The 12594-nt window shown below is 40.2% G+C and overlaps 1 protein-coding gene across 15 annotated transcripts in view; it reads right to left on the bottom strand.

Moving 5' to 3' along the window:
• Positions 1 to 12594, bottom strand: part of IKZF1 (IKAROS family zinc finger 1) — a 73886-nt gene that overhangs the window by 42115 nt on the left and 19177 nt on the right. For all 15 annotated transcript variants that reach the window (XM_068671061.1, XM_068671070.1, XM_068671069.1 and 12 more), the window contains one exon: positions 10240 to 10359. In XM_068671061.1, coding sequence (XP_068527162.1) covers positions 10240 to 10359 — 120 coding nt within the window. The remainder of the gene's footprint in view (positions 1 to 10239; positions 10360 to 12594) is intronic.

Genomic DNA, 12594 nt, shown 5'->3' with positions numbered 1-12594 from the left:
AGGAGAAATACTCTTTTGTGTACATGTGCTCTCTCAGTTTTTTACACACACACATACACACAGGAGAATTTGGCTTTGCAGGCACAAAATTATGAGTGCAGACAGACAAATCTTTGTACATACATGTGTGCATGCCCTTTAATGTGTAAAAGAGAGAAAGTGGAATAAATGCCTCCCTTTGGCTGGAAAATACACAGTCATTTCAAACTACAAAGGGATTATGAAAGAAGCAATGAATTACAAAAAATTGTAGGAATGAAAAATATTTTTGCACTGTCTCTTTAACACAAAGGGCTAAATCGTGTATTGTATAAATCAGTCTCTCACAGCACAGAGGAAAAGAGCTTATTAGCAATGGTTACAGTGTATAGCAAATGTACAGACTCATTAATGTGTAATTACAGAACAAACAATATGAGACTTCTCAAGACTGTTTTGCAGGGAGAAAAAAAAATCCACTTAACACTGCAATAAGCCCATGATAGCATACCAATTCTACTAGGATCTACTAGCAACACAGGGTAAGATTAAACAAATGTGTTGCTACCAGAGGTAATGCCTCATTACCATTACTCATTCCTTGTCTTTTGCACGTGTTAGGCTCCAAAGCCACTGAAGTTTTCCGCTAGCACATTATCATTTCTCATTTTTATTTCTACTTGCCGTTATGTGGACAAATGGGAAGGAAGCTCAACCTCTTGCCAGAAAAGTCTAGTTCCTAAATGACTTCTAGATAAATTGTCGTAGATCCACACCTGCAGTAGAACAAAGTCCCAGCAAGCATGCTGGCCCACAGGACTTCCCTACCTCCCCTCCAGCTTTCAGCAATGTGAGGTGTCAGTTACAGAATTATTTGGGCTCTGGAAGGAAAACTGAGTAGTCGCAATTCAAAAAGGATGGTGCCTCTGTAGCAAAGTCATTTTGATGTTGAGGGGATATTTTCAGCTCTTTGCTCATGGCTTCAGCCAGGGGAAACCAGTGCTGAGCACTTCCATACTGGCAAGACAATGAGCAGGGAAGCAGGGGGAGCAACTGGGTGGTTTGCTCAGAAGAAACAGTGAAATTCACAGCCCAAACTGTAAATCCAGCCCACTGGTGGGTTGGGAGGGATCACGGACAATTTGACACTTTCCTTGGCCACCTAGGTGTTTCTTTCCATTTGTGAATCTTGGCACAAAAGGCGAGCAGCAGGTCTCAGTCTGTCACACTGACCCCACAGTACGGCTAATCAATTTTTTTTGTGGCAAGTTCTTTATGTGCATGTGTGCATGTGTTGGTCTCCCCTGAAAAGAAATTCTCATATGGAAAGACCTGGGAAGATATCTCCAAAACACAGATGCAGCATGAGGGGGGCAGAAATGGCAGGGTTCCCTAGCCGGCAGGAGCCATTTCAGTGCTAGTGAAACCATCCCACTTCAACACCAACCACTGCCACCACTTCCGAGCGTTGCAACACATATTCAGAGCAGGAAAAAATAGGCTCAGAACTCAGTCCATGTAATGCTGAGGTGCACAGTACTGTGAATGAGAAGGGACTGATCTCCTCCCCAAAACACCCTAAGCCGTCATTAAAAATCACAACACAAAGCTCTCAGCTCAGACAAAAAAAAAAAAAAACAACAACAACAAAAAAACAAAACACAAAACCCACCAAAGATTTGGGAAGTTCAAATCCATAGTGGGGATGTTGGCTGATCACAGCTTCTTACAAATACAGGATGCTTTTAAGTGATGAAATATGGAGAATGAATATTTCCTCTTCTATTAATTGCAAAACAAGCTGGAAGTGACACCAACCCACTAGTTAAAACCCACCTTTCCTTTGCACTAATCATTTCTGTTACATTACTTAATCAGCAGGGAGGGTTAAAATCATGTGCAGATGCTGTGTTATATGAAGGACTAAACAATCCCTTTTAGACCTCTCATTTTTTATTTATTTATTTATTTTTTTTATAGGAGGGGTCAGAAAGCAAGCAAGTTCTTACGTTGTTCTATAAAATAATCTAGAAGTTACTGAAAACTCTGGTGAGAGTTACTTCTTCCTCAGAAGTTACATTTCCAGGGTAAAAAAACAAACCAAAACAAAAACAGGCTTATGTGAAAGTTCTCCTTACTCTTTAGTACAGGGGGTACTTGGTACTTTCTTTTTTTCTTTTTTTAATTTTTATTTTATTTTTCTTTTTAACATCACACTCTAATTTGTAGCTTGGAACAGTGGAAGTCAACTAATTCAGCTGTTTCTCCACCTTTGTTATATTTATTAAAATTCCCAAATTAGATACTTTCGGACTATCTTCAGGAGAGGGGAAACAGGGGAAATGGAAGGTGAAAACCAAAGAGCAAAACATGGAGTTTTACTTTCATTTCTGGAGCAGCCTTCTTCTGGTTTTAAACTGGCAGTAATTCTGTGTTACCTCTGCATTTACTAATCCTCTACAAATCTTCAATGGGATTCTTAATTCCACTTTTAGATATGAATTTTGGCATGTTACAGTTGAAATTTAATTGACATCAAAGGAGCAGGTGTTACTTCCAAAAATCCCATTTGGTGCCTGTGGTGCTCCTATGGCTGATGGTGGAAGGATAGATTAGACACCTTCTTGGGATCTTATGCCTATAACTTAGACACCTAAGAGTGTTTTTTGAGAAACAAGTCCCCAGTGAATAGAAGAACTAGGCACTACTTCCAACTTAAAAATGTGTAAAAAACAAGGGAAGAGAAACACACACCAAATTGATTACTTTTCTAGGATACACACTTTTACAATGCTGAATTCACCTATTTAGGAGGGTGGGAGCAGCAGAAAGTGTCTCAAATTGCATGTTGTAGGTCTAACCTGCTCTTGGGCTGCTGCTCTGCTGGCTTGCTTATTCAGGAAGGCAGCTGGATGACGCAAGATAATTTCCAACAAGTCGTCTCTGGGGACAAAAAGCCTGGGGTCCCAGCTGCTTCACATTCACAGTTCAGCTTGCTTCTTCCCCATAAATGACACATTGAGAGAGAGCCTGTGCTAGCTGCTATGGCATTCCTACCCTACTGCAGATGTGTCAATGTTTTTTTTTTTTTTTTTTTTTTTTTTTTCTGGAGACACTATCTTTTGAGGCTTCAAGCAGTCTCACCTAGTGAGCTCAGTGAGAATGGTGTTTCAGGGACAAACTGCAGGACTATTGCCCTGCTGCAATAAGGGGTATTGGTTCCTGCCTTTAGGACTACAGCTCCAGAAAGGACATCCCTCCATGAAAGGGTTTGTTCTACACTGCAGAAACCGTGGTAGGACAGCAATGCTGCAAATCTCTAATGCAGAGATGAAGCCACAGGGACACTTCATTTGCACGTTTTGCTGTGGGACAGTGCTTGGGAGGCTTGCACTTTGGGGAAGGCATGCCTCTGCAGGTCAGCTGCAGCCAGAAACAGCCTCCTCCCAGCGAGGCACCACAGCAAGAGCTGAAATTACAGAAATGTGAGGAGAGTTTGAACTAAATCAAAACAGAAGCTTGTTCCAAAACAGTGCCTCTGTGGAGGCAGGTGGCTCATGCTGTGCCTCAGCCCAGCAGTTAACCTTTCCACTTGGGGTAGGCTCCTGGGGAGCACTTGGCTTGAACGAGAAGTTGCTCAAGACGAAAAGCAAGCAAACCTACAATAACGAGTAAACAAGAAATAGTACGAAATAGAGGGATGGGTGGTGCTGGGAGGTCCATCCAGATTCATGGTGCAGTCATTCCCCTAAAATAACCTGAGGCTTAGCAAGCTGCAGTTAAAGAGGTCCTCCTCAGCTTAAAATATGCCCCACTTCCAGCCAAAGCCCTGTGCTTCTGAGTCGTGCTGCAGCCACGGCTGAGATCCTGCTAGATAATTTTAACTCCCGAGCTAGAAAGGGGCTTATCTCTGAGGCACATCTCTTTTGCTGAGATAAAGACAACTTCCTCTAACTGCAGATTAGATCAGCAGGCTCAGTATCCGTACTTAAAAGCCACACTGCTAAACATACTGCATGTCTCCAGTTCAAACGATGCTCGCTGCTTTCTCAACAGTGAAGAAATACAACTTTCATGGCTTTGAGGCTCTCCCTGCCTTTTGCACTGATGTGCCCCTTTGAAACCCAGCAGACACTCTTGGAATTGGCTGCAGCTCCACAAACTACTCAGCTTTGGAGAAATCGGGAAAAATAGGCAGCTTCATCACCTGCTGCGACATTATGTTGCCACACAGTGGCAACAGAAGCCACGCTTCTACCAAAGGGGCGAGGAGCGGAAAAACTCCTTGCAAAATGAGTTGAAAATTGTTGGAAAGTGCAACCATTTTTTTTTTTTTTTTTCCCTAGGATCAGTTCTGTTCTTAAGGATTTGATTTTATCATGTGCTCTGGTTTTACAAGGTTTTACAAAGTTTTATGTGACAGGTTACACAGCGGTCTGGCTGTGCTTTGCATGGATTGAGTTAATTGAGCTACTAGAGTGCACACACACTAGGACTATGGAAGTTCTCCTCATAGGCCCTTCAAAAAACTACCTGCAAGTTGGTTTTCAAAATGTTCAGCCTCCACCATTGCAGCAAGCATTTTTAAATTTGACAAAGGAATTTGCTTTCAATAAGAGGTCTGTTTTTTCACTGGCCTTTTGAAAATCCATGCCAATTTTGCTAAGCTATAAGTCATGACGTTGGGCAGAGCTTGGCTCTGGTAGCGTGGTGAATACCTCAGCTTTCCTGTGGCCCCGTCTACCTGCATATTCTGCACCTCAGTCTAACAGATTGTTTCACACTTTGCACAAGCATCATGTATCTTCGAAGACTGACATACATTGTACACCACATACAGCATATATAAGGACATTCTTTAAACCAGTCATGTGCCTTCTCCCACTAGACCACTCCATCCTCCTCTATGCAAATTCCCAGAGGAATTTTGCATACAACTTGAAAATAATCCTGACAAAAGTATCTCCTGTGTTCCCCTTCTGGGAATACAGACCCCAACAGAGTCTCAGAGCTCGCAATATTCAGTGGGGGACTTGTTTGGGGCTAGAATTAGGGGCTTCAGACCAAGCGAGAGGGGAGATTCCCAACTTCCCTATTTCAAAAAGTTCCTGAAATATTTCACTTACAAGTTTTTCAATTCCTTGAGAAGTCTCCTCAGTTGGACTTTCAAGCCCTGTTTCATTGTGGAGGGTTATGTGAGTACTCTAAAGACAATTCTTAAAGCTCCCTGAAACATCTGGAAACAAATTTTCTCTCTGCTCTCAGGGCTGGTAGAACCGCATTAGATAAGGTTTCATCACCAATTACGTACAAAGGCTAATTGGCTCCTGTTGAAAAGATATGAAAAGGTTCATACCTTTGAACAACAGAGATATACATCTGAAATCTGAGCAGGCAAAACATGTTACATGGCCCTCCCAGTTATGTTAGCTCTCTGAATAACAACATGTCCACGTGCATACATGTCACATGCATTTTATTACTCACACACAACATACTACCATCAGAGCAATTGAACTCCTACAGGAGGAGCGTTTTGGCTCTGGCAGTCTTTTTCCTTGACCCTTTTCCCTGCCCTACAAAAGTGCCAGGGCAGCAGCGAGCCAGACCTGTCTCAAGCAGCGGGACCGATTTTGCAAGCCGGGGTGGGGCACTTCCCCTTTTGGCTTTTCTCCCTTCTCCCCTCCGCCTGCAGCCTTTCCACACTTTTGCTCTGCCTCCACCCAGCTCTGCATGGGTTGCAGCAGTTTGATGTAATGGCACGCTGCTGTGGTTGGCCTGGTGGCCCCTCGGCTCTGCTCGTGTCCTGGCTCTCAAGTGCCTGAGCTCCTTTTAAGGAAATAAAGCACTTCTGTCAGTTGTCCCATGTTTTAACACAGCTTTGTGAGAAGAGGTCTCCCCACTACCCCTTCTCAGGAAGAAGAAGATCTGTATGCGTTGTATATTTCAGGCCCATACTGTAATCCATGACTAAGGTATGATCACTTTTTTTCAGAGAAAAACCCATGAATTAGGTGTTGGAAGTCTAAATGGTCATCTTCAGCATCAGGCAGCCGCCAGTACGGAAACACTGAGCCCCTGAGCCCACAGTCTCTTCCTAAAGCCATTGAAACTGTGAGATGACTTTGTGTTTTTCACCCATGGCCAGCTATAGTATGGGCTGTTAATGATAAAGAAATGCTCTAGTTGCCTTTTTAGGCACTACCACTGCTACAAGTGGCTTTTTTCTGCGAGAGGCAGGGCCTGACCTACAGCTCACTGAATCATTAGCTTCCTACACATGGCTTGAATTAGGATGCAGTCCCCATGCAGAAACAGTCCTAAATTGCAACCGTCTACCACACACAGGATGTTCAGTACTGATTATCCACAAAAGGTGCACGCAACATTTAACGTGAAACTTGAACGGAGGCAGTAAAAATCAGCAGAAGATACTTCAAATTAGCTTCTGTGTTACAGGTTAGCGTGGGAAATATGGCAGCCCTTCTAAAATAGGCTACAAAGCACTAATTTTTAATGAAATGGAATTTCAGTGGCATGTGTACTTCCAAATAACTTAGATCAGAAGTTCCAAAAGTATTTAGGAACTTCATGGACCAATATGGATGGTGAAAGAGAGTCTCTTGTGCCTTAAATTTCCATCTCTTTGCTTGTCTGAAAGTGTTCACTGTGTTTTCTAGAACAACTAACTCCTGCAATGTAGAGCAGGTGGGTGAGCAGATTAAAATAAATAAATAAATAAAAAGCCATATGGACCAGATCAGCCTGAAAAGGAAATCTGGGGTGGAGAAGAAGACAAAGAAGGGTGAAGACTTAGTGGTCAGAGCAGCAGAAATAAAATTTGCTCAACACGTGACGGCATTCTGGGATTTGTAACATTAAAAAGATAGCAAGCTCATGAAGGAAATGAAGAGATGTTGCAGTAACCAGGACACTTTTTTTTTTTTTTTTTTTTTTTTTTTTTTAACATGCTAACATGCTTCAGCTCTTACGACAAGCTGTTGACGACTTCCACAAATGATCTTTTCACACCCATTTATTATTTTTGCATCGGTCAGAAGCAACCCATTGCTTGAGTTCCTCTGTCTGAGAATACAACTCAGAGCATACATTTCACAAACATCTGAACATCTCCCTTTGAAATGTGTACCCTCTCTAGTCATTTTAATTGAGACACTCAGAAACTGAGGGCACCAATGAAAATCTGGCAGGTGAATTTAATACTTTAATTTATGAAGTCTACTTCACCTTCACTCAGAGGGGGAAAGATGTTTCAAATGGTTCTTTCTATCAGGTCTATAGCACCAAGTTCAAATCTCAGCCTAGAGTTTGAAGAAGAAAGAAAGGAGACTTTTAAAAATACACAAAGGAGCTAGAGCCTATCTTTCTCTTTTAAAAATAACTTATTTCCCCTAATCTTTGACCTTTAAAATGCTAAATTGATGAAGAAGGTAATTAAACTTTTGTCACCGGGGTTAAAGGTTTCATGAAGTGTTACTACAAATCTGAGTAAGCAAACGGTCATTTGAACATTTCTATCTCACAGGCTGATTAAAATTAACAACAGATTTCTCACCTTATTTTAGTAAGATGCGGTAAATAGTTGCTCTCTTAATTTAAGAAAATTGCAATTTCCATTGTCACATCTATAACACTACATGTACAAAAAGTTCTCCAGAGCCCAGTGGCCCTCTTTGATAAATGCCTGACTCAAATTAACATTCCTCAGTGCATGCAGTGAGGGCAGCTGATCTTTCAGGGTGCCACGGATCAAGTAGAATGCATATGCAGTAAAGTGCACAGGGGATTCCCTTTTCATGACAGAAGCAGATGGAACATTAGGAAAGTCATATAGAGAAAAAGTGTTGCCTGGTTGTATCTGCTCATGTGCACTGCCTGTTGGTTATCATAGGCCACAGCCTATCTCCCAGATGTAAGATATATATAACATCACTGGTTCTTTACAACCTGCTTATCTACCAAACTACGTTTTCAGAGCATCCTTTTCTACCTAAGTTTTGTCATAAATAGAGGTGAGAAACAGATCCTAGGACTTAGAAATGACAGCAATGAACTGAACGCTAAGCCTGCCTACGCTGCCAGACCAACATAAGAAGACGGTCTCCTTCATCCCTAGTAGATCTATGGGATCATATAAGCCAAACACCCCTCTTAAGGCATTGCTTTATCTTATCACTAACAGACTGATCTGAAAATGATCCAGAATGTGCAGAACAATCATTCAGATCATGACACATCTGGTGCATGTGTTCAGATCTTTTTTTTTTTTTTTGAATAAGGGGAATATGTATATATTTTTAAAAAGTATACTCTTTCAAAAAAGTCAGGTTAGGGCTAGAAAAGGAAGCAGACGAGGCAAAAGTATGAGCACTTTTACAGAAAAGACAAACATGACAAAAGTTGGAGTTGAAACCTACAGTTAAGATTATCTGTAAAACAGAATGCTATGAATTGTCTTTCTGTCTGTTGGCTATGGTAAACACCTCTGTATAAAATGTATCCTTCTAAACCAAAGCACCACAGCTAGAGAAAGTGGCTGTGGAAAAAAAGTGTTGAAGTCAGGACAAGTAAAATCTGTTTTATTGCTGAGTGCACAAAGTTAAACTAATGAGAACAACAGATGGAATTTGTATTTCAGACATCAGAAATAACATTTTCTCCTTCATTTATTACAGTAACTTTTAATATGTGCTTATATTGATAAATAATTGAACTACTGGGAAAATCATTACATCATCAGCAAACATAAATTTCATCATTGCTGATTCTGTGTGATATTTGTGAGGTGAAGTATATTCAATACATACAAAATCCTGTGTGATTATTCAGTTTTAGACAAGGGACTTTTAAAAGTATTATTCTTCTTTATTGAGTCTGGAATATTTTGTAGGATTTTGTTACCGTGGGAGAAAGGAGGCTTAACTTGTTTTACTGAGTTAACAGACAAGCAGTAAAGGCAGGATTTTGTGTAAAGAGCTACAGATTGAGAAAAAAAAAAAAAAAGCACTAGTTAAGTGATCAGTTTATTAAAATGCTTTCTTGAAAATTAACTATGTTTGTTAGGTGAATGTAGGAGCTGAATTTTACATGCACATTTTTGGGAAGAGGGTATCAAATGGTCAAGTGAAGCTGCAAAAGATGCTCTATTACCTACTAGCTAGGGCTGGAGTTTGGAAGTAGGCTGTCTTCCTAATGCTGACACCATCCTGCTGTATTATCTTGGCTTAGTTATTTTGACTTCTCAATCTCCCATTATACCTACCATCCTTTACTGGACTTCCTTAGACTATAAACATTAAAAGGCAACAGTCTCCCACCCTGATCCTCATTCTTACAGCGGGAATGTAAAAATGAAGAGTGGTATTTTTTATTTGCAGATAAACATATTTTGATAGACACTCCTGTCCTTAAATATTTTTTATCGTATAGGGCATTGATCAAAGCATTCTGGTATGCTGGGAGTCATTGTGATTTATTTATTTATTTATTTTTCCCTCCTGGCAAACAAGCATCACGCTCAAGTAATACTGTAAATTATTTTTTTAGCAGCCTACATGTGAGCTGATGCATGCAGCAGTCAGCAGCATCACTAGTCCTTCTTGCAGACCTTGGGATTCCTAAAAAGAATCAGAATTTTGCAAAATCATCTCTTGAAAATAATCTTAATCCAATAGGCTATTGATGGTGGACTTTTACCTAGAAGAACAAAATTTGAATGTATTTTAAAGTTCTCCCAGGTTAAAAATGCAAGGAAAAATGAAGATCAGATGGCAGAATCTGAAACACAAATAATGTATGTTTTCTACTATGACATTTCAGGAAAAATCTTAATAGCAGTTAACATTCAAAATAGTCAATAATAATAAAAATATCTGAGAGTCTCCTGAATTTGTATCAAATCTGAGTTCAGGTAGTTTTGACCTCGTACCACATATTTCTTTCCATTTCCTACACAGAATGAAAACAGTCTTTCCTGGGGGGAATTTCATGCAATCAGTCATGCTTTAGAAATAAGATAAATAGTTGGATCTTTTTAACGTCTCTGCAGATGAAAAGGCTTGGTGTCCTTCAAAATGCCTTTCCCCAAGAGATGATTGCACAAAACACACTAAGCACCTGAGTAATCCTTTGCTGAACGAGATGAAAAAGCACAGGACCTACTTGTATACCAGCATGCTACAAAGAACTTTAACATTATACTGTGTAATACTTCCCATCAGAGTGGACTAGTCATCTTACCCAAGACTCTTTCATTCTTAGCACTCTGTTGTCCTCCAGTACTAGTTGAAAGGTCCTCTGGTACAGGCATAGGTTCATCTGCATCATCTGGGACATCACTAATTGGAGGACTTTCCTTTCCTAGTAGTGAAGAAAGCAGCATCAGTGAGTCATCAGAATAGCCTCATTTTCAAATAATACCATAAGAGGAACCACAAACCAAATAAAACTTAACAAAAAAGAAGTTGTCAATTAATAATGCTACTAAAAGTATGACGTTCTTCAGGACCAAAACCTGCTGTCTTGCAGAGAAAGCTTCATTAGAATACAGAGGAATTGTATCTGTGAGATGAACCTGTGGCCATTGTTTCTTCCAAATTTACTGAAGTCTGGATACATGGTTACAAATCTTAACCTTTTGTGTGTTCATAGCACACAGATGCTTTTCAGCTGCTGTGCTCAGAAGATCCAGTTCAGCCAACATAGACTGACAGAGCATAAAGGGTATAAAATAGTCTTTGTTTTAAATACTCTTCTTTCTTCTGCAAAAGCTTCTTGAGAGCATGTCATTTTTTTGCTTCAAAAACATAGTGAAGTCTAACCCACAAGTATTCTGAGGCTCTGACAGAACTACCCAAAGAATAAAATTTTATCTTCAGCTAAAAATTCAACTAAATCTTCAGCAAGGTTCACTAATACCCACAGATCAAGCTTTGGCTGGTCCTTGTACCCACAAGTAATTAAGTGCCTACAGCTCCTGGGACCTTCTAAAAACATGTACAATTAGGAGGGGTCAGTCAAAGCACGACTTCAAGGGTTTTATGTTCGCTTATTTGTAGATAGGAAACAAACCCCAGTATCCTTCATACACAAGGTTTTGCAGAACAAACCAGTCTAGTGCTTTAGCCTATTTTAAATATAATGGAACTGTTTTAGTGCCAAATGCAATACAGTAAGGAAAATAACTCCTGCTAAGTAATGCGCTTCCAGGAATGGTTTCTTGGTTAGATCTCAGTCATAGCATACATGTACTGCTCACAGTAATCCCTGTCTTGAAGAACTTCTTTTAAAATTATTTCACGTATCTGCCAGCAAAACATGCCATGGAAGCAACTACCAAAAGAATTATTACGCGATTAATTTCTTTGATTATTACAAAGAGACTAGTCTTTGGATTAATAGCAAAGAGTAATAGCCCAGATAAGTATCTGAACTCAGTAATATTGACATAAGACCTTTGTCTCCAAAATGGAGATGTTACCAATTTACAGTAATGCAATCTATTAGACATCCTATGGCAATCAGCACAGCATCAGGGGCAGCAATTTCATGGCACAGAGGCCTAGCCAATTAGTGTTTTTCTAATGAGCATTCCTGCATTAACACACAAACATTTATTAATTCTGAAATTAGTTCTCAGAAAAGGAAAAAATAAAACAGACTTTGCTTACTTAAGTGATAACGGTCTTTATGGATTTGCTCTAGATGGGACTTGGGAAAAAAAGAAAATGGTTTTCAACCTCCAACCTCCAGGTCAGAGCAAAGCATCATGCCTTCTGAACTGTTTACTGATCACAGCAGGAAAGCCAGGTAGGTTTAAGTCATTTTACACAACATTTTGCTCTCTTCCAGGAGCCTGGCAAACTTTGGGCTGCTCCTATTTATGACAGTCCCAGTCACGGCTTCCTCCTCAGGCCAAGGGAAAGGCTGCCCGGCTGTGCAATATCCTCCTGTGCCCTGAGGGTCATGCAACTGAAGCCCTCTCACACTGGGATAATCTGTGTTCTCTCATTTGCAGAAGAGTATAGGTGCCTCAAATTCCCACAAGAAACATTGTTAAAAATATGTATTTGTATGTCCTTGAAAGAAGGACAATAAACCACTTAGATCTCTTTGATCCTTAACTGCCTTGAATGACTAATCCTCTAGTGAAGATCAGCTCAAAATATTTGAAAATAGGGTAACAGTGGGGTAAATTTGCTGGTGTGGGTTGTATTCGTGCACAAATCTAGGTTTAAATTAATGAAATGAACATTTCTTAATGATGCACCTATCAAACTGTGAATAATCTCTGAAAAGAGATGGTGGGAGCAGCACTAGGTGAACCATCTAAAACTGTCCAGCCAGAGGACCTGAGGACAGGTAAAGGCCAGGGTTGCGCAGGCAGTGGCATGGACTAGTTGATTTCATAAGGCTTCAGCTTCTGTGCTATGTTCTTCATTGGACAAAGTCATGCCCACCACATGCGAATGCAACAGCGAGAGTGGATTGTGTAAATGGAAAAGAAGGACTATGAATTTCACAGCAGAGGAAAGTAAAAACATTTATTTATGGGATTTAAGGAACTTAAAGAACTTCCAGAAGCTTTTCTGATGC

Source organism: Anas acuta, chromosome 2 (genome assembly GCF_963932015.1).
Source record: "Anas acuta chromosome 2, bAnaAcu1.1, whole genome shotgun sequence".
Lineage (NCBI taxonomy): Eukaryota > Metazoa > Chordata > Aves > Anseriformes > Anatidae > Anas > Anas acuta.
This window is presented reverse-complemented; position numbering and strand designations above follow the sequence as displayed.